The sequence below is a fragment of the Melozone crissalis genome, unplaced genomic scaffold (assembly GCF_028551555.1).
Source record: "Melozone crissalis strain CALT ecotype California unplaced genomic scaffold, PUWL_Pcris_2 ptg000081l_1, whole genome shotgun sequence".
In the NCBI taxonomy this organism is placed as follows: domain Eukaryota; kingdom Metazoa; phylum Chordata; class Aves; order Passeriformes; family Passerellidae; genus Melozone; species Melozone crissalis.
The window spans coordinates 1,964,531-1,977,555 of record NW_026535858.1 but is presented as its reverse complement, the minus strand read 5'-3'; the positions used below and the strand labels follow the sequence as shown (position 1 = coordinate 1,977,555).

Here is a 13,025-nt window from a genome sequence, read left to right as displayed (position 1 = left end):
CTCGTTCGCAGGCAGTTTATCAGTTTATACAGATGTGCCTTCAGCAGGCAGATGGAGCCAAGGGGAGGCAGGGTGGTGCCAGCCTGGTGACCTGTGCTGTTCCCTGCAGGTCTGACACCAGCAGCCCTGACCACAGCTCCTCCACCATCGAGCAGGAGCTGGCTGCCCTGGACTCGGAGATGACCCAGAAGCTGGTGGAGCTGAAGGAGAAGCAGCAGCAGCAGCTGCTCAACCTCAGGCAGGAGCAGTACTACAGCGAGAAGTACCAGAAGCGGGAGCACATCAAGCTGGTAGGTTTGTGCCCAGGGGGGCACTGGGGGCACCAGGACACATTCTCATAGCTGGGGCTTCCTCCTGCCTGGGGTCCCTTGCAGAGCCCCATTCCCTGTGCTGTGCTGCAGCTCCAGGGGCTGCTGTGTCACTGTGTCACTCCCAGCAGCTCAGAGGGCTTTGGGTGCAAGGCACAAGGGCAGCAGCATTGTTCTTCCCTCATTGTTCTTCCCTCATTTTACTGCAGCTTTTGGAATGATGTTCCTGTTTTGTTCTGCCACTTTTCCAAACCTGCAGTGCACAAGGAGGCAGGGTTAGCCAGGAAATAAATTGAAACACCGTGAAAATAGATTCAAGCGTTCCCCAGGACGGAGGGTTGTGCCAAAGAGTGTTCCTGTGGCAGATGAGCACTCTGAGGGGATGCAGGACACCTTCTGGATATGGTGAAGGAGTGTTTTGCATTCATTGGTCCAGGTCAGCTTTGTTTTTACAGCTGGAGTTTGGCTGACAACTGCAGCAGGATCATAGGCCCTCTGAGCTGAAGCAGAGGAGTTGGGCAGATGGAAGCTGATGCTCATGGACATTAGGCAGAAATGGACATTCTTAAAGGGTGTTATGGGAGTGCAAACTGTTTATCAGCTCCAGACAGCCCCCTCTTGCAGTTGTTTCTATTACCTGATGTTCTGCCTCCCTCCTGATGGGTGATTTGTCTGATTTGTCTCCTCTGCCTGGCAGCCACGAAGAGCAGGTAAGAGGAGTGATTTGTGATCTGTGTGTGGTGCTGCTCAGCAGTGCCCTGCACAGGCTGATTTCCATGGTCACAGCACAGAGCTGGGGTGTTTGTCCCCATCCTGTGAGTCCCAGTGCTCCAGGGTGGGTGTGTGGGCACAGTGTGGGTGTGTGTACCCACCCCAGGGACAGTCCCCATCCCACTGACAGCTGCTGGCTGCTTCTCAGAGATTTGGATTTTTATAAAAAAGAACCATTCTAGACCCACATAGTTGGGCTTATCTCCTGAGGTAACTCTTCTCATTCCAAAATGGGAACTGCATTTCTCAAAGCCAAGGTAGGTTTCTGCCATTATCCTGTTGGGTGGTGGCACAGTAAATTCATTTTTTAGCACAGAACTTTTGGGCAGCTTTCCCTCTGAGCTGAGCAGGAGTTAATATTCCAATTCAAACTTGCCTTTCAGCTGAGAGGTTCTTTCTGATGGCTTTATTTTAGTGGGGAGCCTATTGTTGGTACCCTTCTGCTTTTATCTGTGGAATGAAAAGTTGGATCAGACCAGCTGTGCCTTGTTACACACTCCTGGTTCATCACCCTGGGAGGGTGATTTTACAAAACCAGACTTAACCTAGAAGGGTGATCAAACCCTTTTAGGGTCCCAATTCCCACTTTATTCCCTGAGCTGTCCCAGGAGCTGTGCCCACAGCTCCCCTCGTGTCAGCATCCCCAGCACAGCTGTGCCCTTTGTTACTGCTTTGGGCACCAAGGAGAATGAACCCACAGCAGATTTCACACAGTGACTCAGAGATTTTCCTTCTGTGACCAAAATGTAGGTTATGCTTCTCTGTGCTTGCCTTCCATACCTGCCATGTCTGGTTTTCAACATGCCCCTGACCACCCCGAAATCCAAAGCATTCCTTGTAATAATCCTCACTACAGGAGGAACATTTCAGCCCTCACTGAAAAACCTGGATGTTCTGTCACACAGGAATGCAGCTGGCAATTAGCATTGTGTAAATTCAATTTGCGACCCCTCATGTTTTTTCACAGGCGTTTTCATTCCTAGCAAAGGTAAAACACTTGAACTGTATTTTGGTTTTACATTTAAAGTGTGTCACCTCGCTGTACAGAGGAGTAGCAGTTTCTGGGTGAGTTGGACATGCACCATTCTGGCTGAACTCCCCAAGTTAATCATGTGTTTACACTGATAATGATGTTTGCTGCCTTTTGATCGTTGCTAATTCATCTGGGAATGGTGTAACACTTTCCTGCCTGCTGCAGGCTTTTCAGGAAATTTAGCTGCCTCTGTGATGTTTAGCTGAAAATACATATTTTTGTTTTGGGGATTTTTTTTTCTAGCTAATTCAGAAGCTGACAGATGTAGCAGAGGAGTGTCAGAACAACCAGCTAAAAAAACTGAAGGAAACATGTGAAAAGTAAGTGCTGTTCCCTTACCACTGATTGCTGCTCCTTGTGGGATTTGTTTGGATACTTTCTGTACTTCCCTTTATTTTTTATGCTTTAGAGAAAAGAAAGAACTGAAGAAAAAAATGGACAAGAAGAGGCAGGAGAAGATCACAGAAGCAAAGTCCAAGGATAAAAATCAAATGGAAGAGTAAGTAAATCCCTGGATCCATATCACTGCACAGGATTTTTCACAGCTGGTAACCAAAGGAAGGTCTTGACCCTAAATGCAAGGCAGCCTTCAGTCAGACCTCCCCAGAGTCCTTTCCCTGGCAATAATTTCATTTCCTGGGGCTGCTCCAATCTCCTGTTCACGAGCTTTACTTTAGAGCAGTTAAAAATACAAGAGGAGCGAACAGAACACAACCGAAAAGGAAACCCTCTAATGTTTGAGTTTTACCATGTAACAGAGGCACAACTGTGTTTGGTTTGCTGCAGGTGAAAGGGTTTGCACAGGGTCTGGAGCCTCTCAAGAGAGAATCTGTATTTGGAGCCCTGAGAGGAAATCACAGACACACACAGTGAGGGGTTTCAGGTAGTTTCAGAATCAGCACATTAAAAATATCAATAAACATCCTATTAAAAAAAATAAAGATGAGAATAATTTGTTATGGAAATGAGGAGAAATACTTAACATAGTTAGAGCTGTTCAGAGGGCATGGAATTCATTTTAGAAGAGAGCAGCTGGCCATTGTGGAAATGCTGCAGCAGTAAAAATCAATTGCAGGAGGAAATGATTTGCTGAGAGGTAAATGTGGCACTGGTGACAAAGGCTCAGGGACACACAGATAGCAGTTCTTTTCTCTTGCCCTTTCATTTTTTTTCCTTATTTTTCCCAAGGACTTTCCTCTGTCAGGCTTTTCCAAGAGCCCTTGAGGGAGGTGAGATGGGAACCCCATTGAAAGTCAGCTTTCCCCTGTGTGTGACACAGCCTGTCCTCACTCTGGGAGCAGGGCGCAGAGGTGTGAGACCTTCCTTCTGGTGGATCCCTTCTGACTCACTCGGGCTGCACTGCTGCTCCTCTAAAGCTTCTGCACAACTTTGGGCAGGAATGTTACACAGACTCACCGATTTCATTGTTTTTACTTCGTGTTCTGTAGGACTTAGGCAAACCACCCAGGGTTTGGCCTGGGTGAGGCAAAGAGTCAGGCAGGTAAAAGCCATTGTGTTTAGCACAGTGGGATGTGCTGCTGTGCCTGCAGCAATGCTGGAATATTGCAGTAATGCTGGAATATTGCAATAATGCTGGAAGAATGCACTAATGCTGGAATGCTTCCCCAGGGAGAAGACGGAGATGATCCGCTCCTACATCCAGGAGGTGGTGCAGTACATCAAGAGGGTAGGTCAGCCTCTGCTGCTGCTGCTGGGGCAGGAAAGGGCACCTTGCACCTTCCAGCTTGGGTTCTGCTGCAGGTTCTGGGCTTCAGCAGGAGGGTCCTGCACCTGCTGGCTCCCAGCAGATGCAGTGTAGGCTCTGCTTTCCATTCCAGGTAAAGGAAAGCTGGGATTCCCATTAAAGGAAAGCTGGGATTTCAGACAGCCCTTCATTAATTGTTAGTCAGCACTTGGGGGATGGTGCTGAAGAGGGAAGAATTCAATACAATTTCATCTCTGAATATCCATGGAAAATGCACCCATTTTTTTAATGGCCTTGCTTGCTGACAAATGCAAAGATTGCATAAGGAAAGTCAATGAACATTTCATTGCAGAGTATATCCTAACTTTAATTGCATTGGTACAGTTACTGAAATGTAAAAAGCATTCTGTAAGTTCTGTAAACACCAATTAAAGAATTCTATTACAGTTGTTAGCTTTTCTGAAGCTACAGGTGGTTCACACCAGGCTGGAATCATGCCCTGCAATGCTTTGGGGTGTAAAATCACTATGGAACATGTGCAGCCATTGAATTCTCCTCTTAATTTCAATGCAGATAGTCAGGTTCTAAAGTTGGCCCATTTTTTGCTTAGAAGAGTCTGATTTAGGAAGCAACCTAAAGAATTAAGTAAATTAAGTGGGTTTTGTTTCTGAGGGTGTTACTAAGTGAAGCCCAAAATTTGTAATTGAATAATATTAGAGTCTGCAGTAAGTCCTTCAGACATTTGTGATCCTGAATGCTACATGTGAAATGTGATGTTCCATGTCCACACCTGACTGTTGCACAGCTGTGCTCAGGGATGCTCAGGCAGTGCTGTGTCATTTGTGTCATTTCAGCTTGGAATTGGTCGCAGTTTGATGACAGTGTCTCAGTTCTGATGGGTGCGGTGTTTGTTGGGGGGCAGGTGGGAGAGTGAGGATGTTCAATCCATGAACAAACATCCTCTGCTCTTTCCTGACAGCTAGAAGATGCTCAGAGCAAAAGGCAGGAGAAACTTATAGAGAAACACAAGGAGATCCGCCAGCAAATACTGGATGAAAAGCCCAAGGTAAAGAGTTTTTGAACATGTAACACTGCTAAAATTGTCCTTCAGGAGAGAAGGAGCTCTGGCAGCAGGTAGGCTGATGTTTGAACGTGAGGGAAGCACCGGAGGCCCCTCAGTGGCAGCAGGGTGAGGGGAGGCAGGAGCAGCCTGCGGGGCACCCCTCCCCTGCAGGTGTGACAGGAGGGCTCTGGGCAGCACCCACTGATCAGGAGCTGTCAGTGCAGACGGTGCTGTGACCAGCAGAGTGTGCCCTTCCCTCCCCTGTGCCTGACTGCCCTGAAGCAAAACACAGCTCCCGCTGGAAGGACAGAGAGATATCTCCTTAGCATGCTGCCCCGGGTCCTGTGGCACCCCAGCAGGGGTTGCTGTGGGACACCAGGAGCTTTGGTACAGAATAGTGCTTCACATTCCACACGGCTTGCTGGATGGATTGCCTCTCTTGGAGTTTATGCACTGCATCCACGTGTAACGTTCTGAAATGCAGGCTCTGCTCCTGAGGCCTGGGGCTCCCTCTTGCTCCGGGTGGAGCTGGGGCAGCTTTGCCACCAGCCTCAGTGGAGAGGTTCAGATGCTGCGCCTGATCTCCTGTAGGAACACCTGGCCATGGTCACACTAGCACACGGAGGGAGGCTTGTGTTCAGCAGGGTAACTCCTCCAGCCCACTGTGTCACGTCTGCTCTCATTGTTCTGCTCCTGCTCACACCTGTGTCCTTGGCTCAGCTCCATTCCCTGTCTGTGCCCACAGCCCCAGTGTTTCTGTGCCTGTGCCACAGCTGGAACTCTGGCACTGCCTGGGAGTCATCACTGCTGCCATGGCACCTCTGGGAAGCAGCACAGAGTAAGGCTAAGGGCTAAGAGTTTACACAAGTTTACAATAGTTTGGGAAAACAAAAATGTTTGCATTTCCAGTTTTCTACTCATGTTTGTAAAATGGTGCTCACAAAAAGCTGGAACTTTTTGGTGTTGTGGGCATCTTGTGGGTGTAAAAAGTATCCATATTTTTATGTTTGGTGCTGTGGGATCATGAGTTTATCAGGCTTGTGAACTGGAATTTAAAATGCTGAAGAATAATCAGTCAGTGCTTCTAGCACTGGATCCTTGGGCACTCAATTATTGTGCTTAGCTGTGTCCTTCCTTCTTGTCTTCTTTATTTTTTATTTTTAATTGATCCATGTACTGAGGAGTAGCATAAGGCACTGGAAATTTGTCACTGAGGACTTGAGCTGAATTTGGAAAGGTGCTGGGGCAGCCACTGACTCTTTGATCAGTTCCCTCTGCCCAGGGCTGGCTGTGGACACAGGGCAGCTCCAGATCCCTGTGGGCGCAGAGCAGCACTGGATCAGCTCCAGATCCCTGCCCTCCCTCCTCTCAGGGCTGTGCTCACAGGGCCTGGCTCCAGGGCTTTCCCTTCCCCACACTAAACAGGCACCAGGCTCAATTTATGGTGCTGGTGCCTCCTGCTTGCATGAGAGGCTTTAGGAAAACATAATTACTCATTTTATTAAGTCTCTTTTCATGCTTTGCTCTGTGTCCATATTTCACTCCCATATTTGCCTCCTCAGTGCCGGGGTGGATGATACAAAATAGATCAAATGATTTCCCAGCTGAGCAGAGCTGCTGTGTTTGCTGCAGGCTGCAGCCTTTCTGGGGGCTGCTTTTTCAACAGCCCAGCCTCTCCTGCTTCAAACACCCACTGAAATTTATGCTGCCTGTGTTAAAAGGCTTTTCTGGCAGCATCAACTCAGCCCCAAATAGAGAGTTCAATATATTAAGAGGGAAAGAATTTTCAGTATTCTCAGCAGTGATTCCACTGGAGACAGATCTGCTGTCATCCCTCAGTGCTGCTGGGTTATTTATTGGTGCTCCCAGTGTGTGTTGTTGTGCTCTGACTGTGCTCACAGCCCTTTCCCAGCCAGGGAGGATGCTGTGGCACCCAGTGTTGCCAGCACACTGCCACAGCCTCTCCCATTGTGCTGGCTTTTCTCAAACTATGGGTTAGCAGCTTCCTCTCCTGTGGTGTGTGCAGGGCACCAGGAGAACATCTGCCTTGGAGTGTTGATGTGTTAGAACCTGCACAACCTGGATGCAGAGTAGCTCCCTGTCCTGGAGGCTGCTTTGGTTTGGTTTGTTTTGTTTAAAATATCGCAGGGTTAGCTCAAAGTGCTTAACTCGGGGCTGATTTATGGCCCTAAGCTCTGCCTCTCCCTCACATGCATCATTTCTTTCTAGGGTTTGGATGTGAGACTGTTTTGCGGCTTCCATTTGCAGGGCTATTGTATAAGAAAGAGCTTTTCTGCTCCTGTGAGAGTTGGAGACTTCCTGAACTGGTACTTTTAGGGAAAAGGCTGGAAACAGCTCCTTGTGGTGCTGCAGGAGCCAGGGCAGGATGGGCTTCAGTGAGCCCAGAGGTGGCTCTGTGTGATGGCAGTGACACAGTGACCTGCGTGTGTGATGGCAGTGTCACACTGACCCGTGACCCTGCACAGCCTGGGGGTTACAGCCAGGTGTGGAACCAGGTTCTGTGGAACCAGGTTCTGTAGTTCCAGGTTCTGTAGTTCCAGGTTCTGTGGAACCCAGGTTCTGTAGTTCCAGGTTTTGTAGAACCAGGTTCTGTAGTTCCAGGTTCTGTAGTTCCAGGTTCTGTGGAACCCAGGTTCTGTGGAACCCAGGTTCTGTAGTTCCAGGTTTTGTAGAACCAGGTTCTGTAGTTCCAGGTTCTGTGGAACCCAGGTTCTGTGGAACCCAGGTTCTGTAGTTCCAGGTTCTGTAGTTCCAGGTTCTGTGGAACCCAGGTTCTGTAGTTCCAGGTTTTGTAGAACCAGGTTCTGTAGTTCCAGGTTCCCTCCTGCTGGCTTTTCCTGACAGCACCATCACCAAGCAAGGTCATATTGTATTTTCTCTTCTCCCAGTCCTTGTTTTTCCTTACATTATCTGCTGGCAGCTCTGTTATCAGTCACAACTTGTATTTTCTTTCTCTCCCACCCTGGTGCTCTGTCTCCTCCTCTCAGTCACTGATGCACATGGAGCTTGTCCTGTGCTTACCTTGTCCCCCTAGGCTGCTCTCCTGCCTGCAGTGGGAGGGATGCCCAGGGGTGCCCAGCTCCGTGCCCTGAATGTGTCAGGGCAGGGAGGGATTTTGGGTCCTGCATGTGGCACAGGGAGTGCCCAGGATGGGCATGGCACACATGGCTCTGTCCCTGCCAGCTTGTGCATCAAATGAAACACAAATCAAGTGCATTTCCTTCCCCCTGCCCCCTTGCCTCCAATTCCATTGTAATTACTGAAATCAATACACATGAGACACGACAAGGAGTTAATTATTTTTCTGGGAATCGACTCAGTTACAGTAAATAGACCGAAGCCTCCTCTAGTTGGACTCAGTGGGACTTGTGTTACCTGTGCTGGTGGGTCAGAGCCACCCTTGGATCCCAGTGGGACAGTGACCCTCCTGAGCTCCTGCCCTGAGCTCTGCAGGGCTGTTCTGGCTGCCCTCAATGTGTCCCTGCAGCCCCAGCTGTCAGTGAGGTGTAACTGGTGTGGCTCCTGCAGAGGCACCAGGAGCTGGGCACACTTTGTTCTAAGCCTTGCACCTCTGTGCTCTTTCTGGTGAATGAAGAGAATATTCAGCCTTAAGGTATGGAATTCCTTTTTCTCTTCAAAAAGTGTAATGAAAACAATTCTTTAAAATTATAAATCTGTCCTTGTAAATGGAAAATAGAAGCACCTGATGCATAATAACTCACTTTCCTACATTTATTGTCTCCCAATTTGGCACCTGTTATTAATTGGGAGTTGACGCTTCCACATCCAATCAGAAATTAATATCAACAGTGTGCATGAAAAACTCATGGAGGCACAGAGTGATACACATTCACATTGCAGAGCCAAACTAACAAGGTGCTGATCCTTTACAGCCTCTGGTACCTCCAGAGCTGCAGCTTTGGGTGAAGCTCTGTGACCTCCTGGTGCAGGTGATGCTGTTGAGTTAAAAGGAGGGCAAACAGCAAATGTGCCCTGAAATACCTTCCAGAAGGTAAACACCTTCTGAAAGATCTTGTAAAAGGTATTTCAGCAGCCCTGAGGAGCTGTGGTGAGTGTTCCAGAGTCACTTCAGCTCCCTGGGAGCTCACAGCAGCAATGCTGTGTCCACCACAACCCCCTTTCATCCCTGACACCTCTGCAGGAAGCCAGGCTGCCTTTTGGGCAAGCTGCACTCGATTCAAACACTTCCAGATGCATTCCAGTTCAACCACAGGCAGCTCTCCAAGAATTTTGGGGCAGGAGTTTGGAGGAAAAGGTTATTTCAGTTTACTGGGATTCATGGGACTTGCCTGGCTTGGGATCGGACAGGGGAAAGTTGTCCTCCCAAAAAAATCAGTATTCAGACTCATGGCAAAAAAACCCATAAAAGTGATCTGATAGCCAGTGTCATATTTACAAAGTTCTTCTATTTTTCCCTGTTTGAGTAAAAATTCTGTTTGTTAGTTCATTCAATTTGAACATTTTCAAAGTTTAAAAAGAAATCTGTCTTCAATCTGTGGCTGCTAAGCTGAAATGACTTGTGGCATTATCTGCCAAAAAAGCAGGGGATTAAGAAGATTGAAATAATTTACTGTTTGTTTCACTGTTCAGCTCTGGGCTTTGGTGCTTGTGTACTCATCAGAGGGGAATAATAAAATGTTTATTTACCTCATTAAGTAGGCAACAGCACGGAGAAATGAAGGGAATTTTCATAGCCTCAGTAACCAAGGAATATTTAAAAGGAATATTTAAAAGAGAAAAAAGAAACACAGAGTGAGATTTACAAATGTTCCTGTGACTTGATCTGGCATCTTCCCACTTCTGGATGGGAGCTTGTGTTTAAATTTTGAGATCATTGGGACTGTTTATGATTTTGGGATCAGTACTCCTGGCCCATTCCCTGCAGGATCTGGCTCTTTGCTCACAGGTGTCAGCCCAAACTTTGAACAAAGTTGGGATTTAAATGTGCTGGGATTTAAATCTGCTGGGATTTAAGTGTGCTGTTGGTGCAGTTGCTGAGCTGCCCCCAGTTCAGGGTATTATTTTGGGGAATTTAGGGTGCTCCCTTTTCTGCTGTTTCTCCCAGTGGATAAATGCTGCAGAGTGCACTTTCAGCCTAGGAACTGAGCAGTAAATAATCTCACTTCACTCATTAAAAATAAGCAGGCTGCCCTTTATCCTGTGCCAGTTTTGTACCAATAAAACCTCCCCGAGTTCCCTGAAGCGACTGACACATCCCAGGCCTGAGAGCAAAAGGGTCCAGTCCAGTACCAGGATGCTCAAAGCATCATTGTCACTTTGGGCCTTGCTGGTTTACATCTTCCTTACAAATCCACATTTTAAAGGGTTGTTTGTTTTCCAGCAGGATAAATATTGCAGAGTGAGAAATGGGTATCACAAAAGATACATGCAGCAATTTGAGGTGATATTTATTGTGTTAATTTAGTGCCTTCAGTGTAACTCTTAGCCATACTCGTCCTTGGAACACATGCCTTTTAAATCAACAGCATCACTTTTCCAGTGTGGATATGCAAAATGCTTTTTAAATTTTTAAATTCAATTCTGATACCACTTTCTTTAAATAAAAATGTCACCAACTCTTTGTAGGAAGAATTTAAATATAAAGAAATACTTTGATGAAATGGAGAAATATGATAAATTTAAATTGGAGTTTATTGATAGAGGGAAGGAGATGACCCATTTTTCACACATGGGTCATTCTACTGGAAGTCAGAGAAAATCTTGGGTTTGCTCTGGAGCTGCAATAAAAGGGGAAATAAATTACTTGAAAGGGCAAAGTTTTCAATTCTGCAGCAGTGTAAATCAGAAGGAACATGATCAAGTTCCCAGTGTCACTGGTGATTTAAAGATATTAGGTTTCTTAAAGCTCATCTCCTTCTTAAACCTCCCTTCCCCTGTCCCAGCTTGCTGAGAGCCCCATCAGCCTGGCTCCAGAGCTGACTGCTGTGTTAACCTGGTGCTCTCTGAGGGGAAAACAACCAAAGCCACGCTAAAAAACTGAAGGAGCCAGGGAGTGCCAAGGTTTTGTGTCAGGGTGTTTGGCTGAGGCTGTGCAATATTTAAACCTGCCCAGAGAGGGCTGTGCTGGGGAAATGTCTGTGACTGTGCAGAGTGCTTTGGTGAATGTCAGGGAGCACCACCACAGGTGTTCTGTGCCCTTGCCCTCTGCAGGAGCTGGGCTGGCACTCCAGGAAATGCTAAATGATGAAGGACAGGAGAATGATAAACGATAAAGCACACTGAATTCTGCATGGGGTGTGCACAGCTTGGAATGCATGGCAGCACACTCAGACATCCCCCACGCACACACAGCACCCTGCACACAGCCCTGGCTCCCAGAGCCAGCCACACACACCCAGGGGCACAGCCAAACACCCCTGTACAGCTGGAGGCACCACCAAATACTCCTGGTGTTGCCATCGCCACAGCAACAGCAGCATAATTATCAGCCCCTCGGTGCAGCATGACAAATGGCAGCAGATCCAGTTTGACACAGCTAATGGAAAAGTGCTGAAAGAAATATTAATGCCTGGTATGTGAATTCATTAGATGCTTTAAAATGCATGAAAGGGGGTGGGGGGGGGAATGTGTTCTTTAATGAGCAGAGGAGTAAAATCAGTGGTTCTGAAAGGGCTGTGGTGCAGGAAGGGCTCTGTGTGTGCAGTCATTAGGCAGGAGAGGGGCAGGGTTTGTGCAGAATCCCCTGCAAAGCAGAGGCACTGATGGAAATGCTACTGGCTGCACAGGAAAGGGTAGCAGAAATAACAAAACTTGTGTTGGAGCTTCAAAACTATACCTGATTTAAAGAGTGTGTTGAAAATCGTGTGTAGCCTGTCTCGAGGAAGGGTTTTTATTTCTAGAAACAACCAAAATCAGAAGAAATGCTGTTGTTTGGAGATGCAGTCTCTTCCCCAGGAGGTTGAGAGTACTGAGCTTGGTGGGAGATGAAAGCCCTGCGCATCCAGGAGGGAGAGAAAGTGTCAGGGAAACGTTCCAGCCCTGTTCCCACATTGCTCCCAGTGCTGCCTCTGGAGTCAGCACAGAATAGCTGGGAAGGATGTTCCCTGGAAAGATGACTTTTCATTAGACATCTGAACATCTCCCGTGAGTCACTTGCACCAAATCAGCATTTTCCAGCAGAGGGGCTGCTGCAGTTCATCATCCAGGAGCTGTGGGGGATGGCAGTCCATGGGTTGGCCTGCAGTGACTCAGTAAATTCCCATTATTCAGCCCGGGTTTGGAGGCAGGTTTTGCCCAGAGTGTGAGGTGTGACTAAGCAGCCAAAGTGCAGCTCTGTACCTGACCATGAGCTCTTTTGTGCAGTCCCAGGGATCTGTGGGCTCTGTGTGGCATCACTGGATGTGCCTGGCAAGGGGAGGACTAATCCAGATGTGCTTTGATACAGAGCCTGGCTCTAGGCTGGTCAAGGCAAAATTTAAACTTTTTAACATTATCTTTTAACATTGGAGCCCAGTATTGTAACGTTGAGTTTTCCATCATGAGTGTGGTGAAAGTTCACAATTTTTGTTCTTTTTCCATTGCTCATATATGAAAGATAAAGCAGTTTTGATGTTCTTGTGATAGAAAAATCCTTCCTTTTAAACCTGCTGGGTATGGGGCAGGGAATCTGAGCTCTGGTTCATTCCCTCGGCTTCCCAGCTCTCAGACTGGCCAGTGGTTTATAGAAATGAAGCCATGCACTAAAGGAAGTTATCAGGCATAATGTTACTCTGCTGATAATGGAGGGAGGCCTCTCAGCCTTTTTCATTTCTCCTTTTCTCTATATCCCCACTTTCCCCCATTTCCCCTGCTCTCCTACTTGTCCTTCTCCACCTTCCATCGAGCTCCTTTTCTCAGCATGCGGTTCCTTTCTCCTGCTCTTTCTGTAGCCCTTATTTTCCACCTCTTGCACTGCCTGCTCTTTGCCATCACTGGCTGCTGACACTTCAGGGAGTGCCCACAAGTGCCTGTGGGAGTGGGGCTCTTGCAGGAGGAGCAGCCTGAAGGGGAGAGGTGTGACAGAGCTGCCTCGAGTGCTCTGCACGTTTGTGAGCTCTGCTGCCTTCCCTCAGGTGGGACAGAGGATGCACAGGGCACAGAGAT

The 13,025-nt window shown here is 47.6% G+C and overlaps 1 protein-coding gene across 3 annotated transcripts in view; it reads left to right on the top strand.

Annotated features, from left to right (window-relative positions):
- PLCB1 (phospholipase C beta 1) overlaps positions 1-13,025 on the top strand; it is a 284,895-nt gene that overhangs the window by 231,605 nt on the left and 40,265 nt on the right. For all 3 annotated transcript variants that reach the window (XM_054290430.1, XM_054290432.1, XM_054290431.1), the window contains exons 27-31: positions 110-290; positions 2,356-2,432; positions 2,522-2,611; positions 3,742-3,799; positions 4,797-4,883. In XM_054290430.1, the coding sequence (XP_054146405.1) occupies positions 110-290; positions 2,356-2,432; positions 2,522-2,611; positions 3,742-3,799; positions 4,797-4,883 (493 nt within the window). The remainder of the gene's footprint in view (positions 1-109; positions 291-2,355; positions 2,433-2,521; positions 2,612-3,741; positions 3,800-4,796; positions 4,884-13,025) is intronic.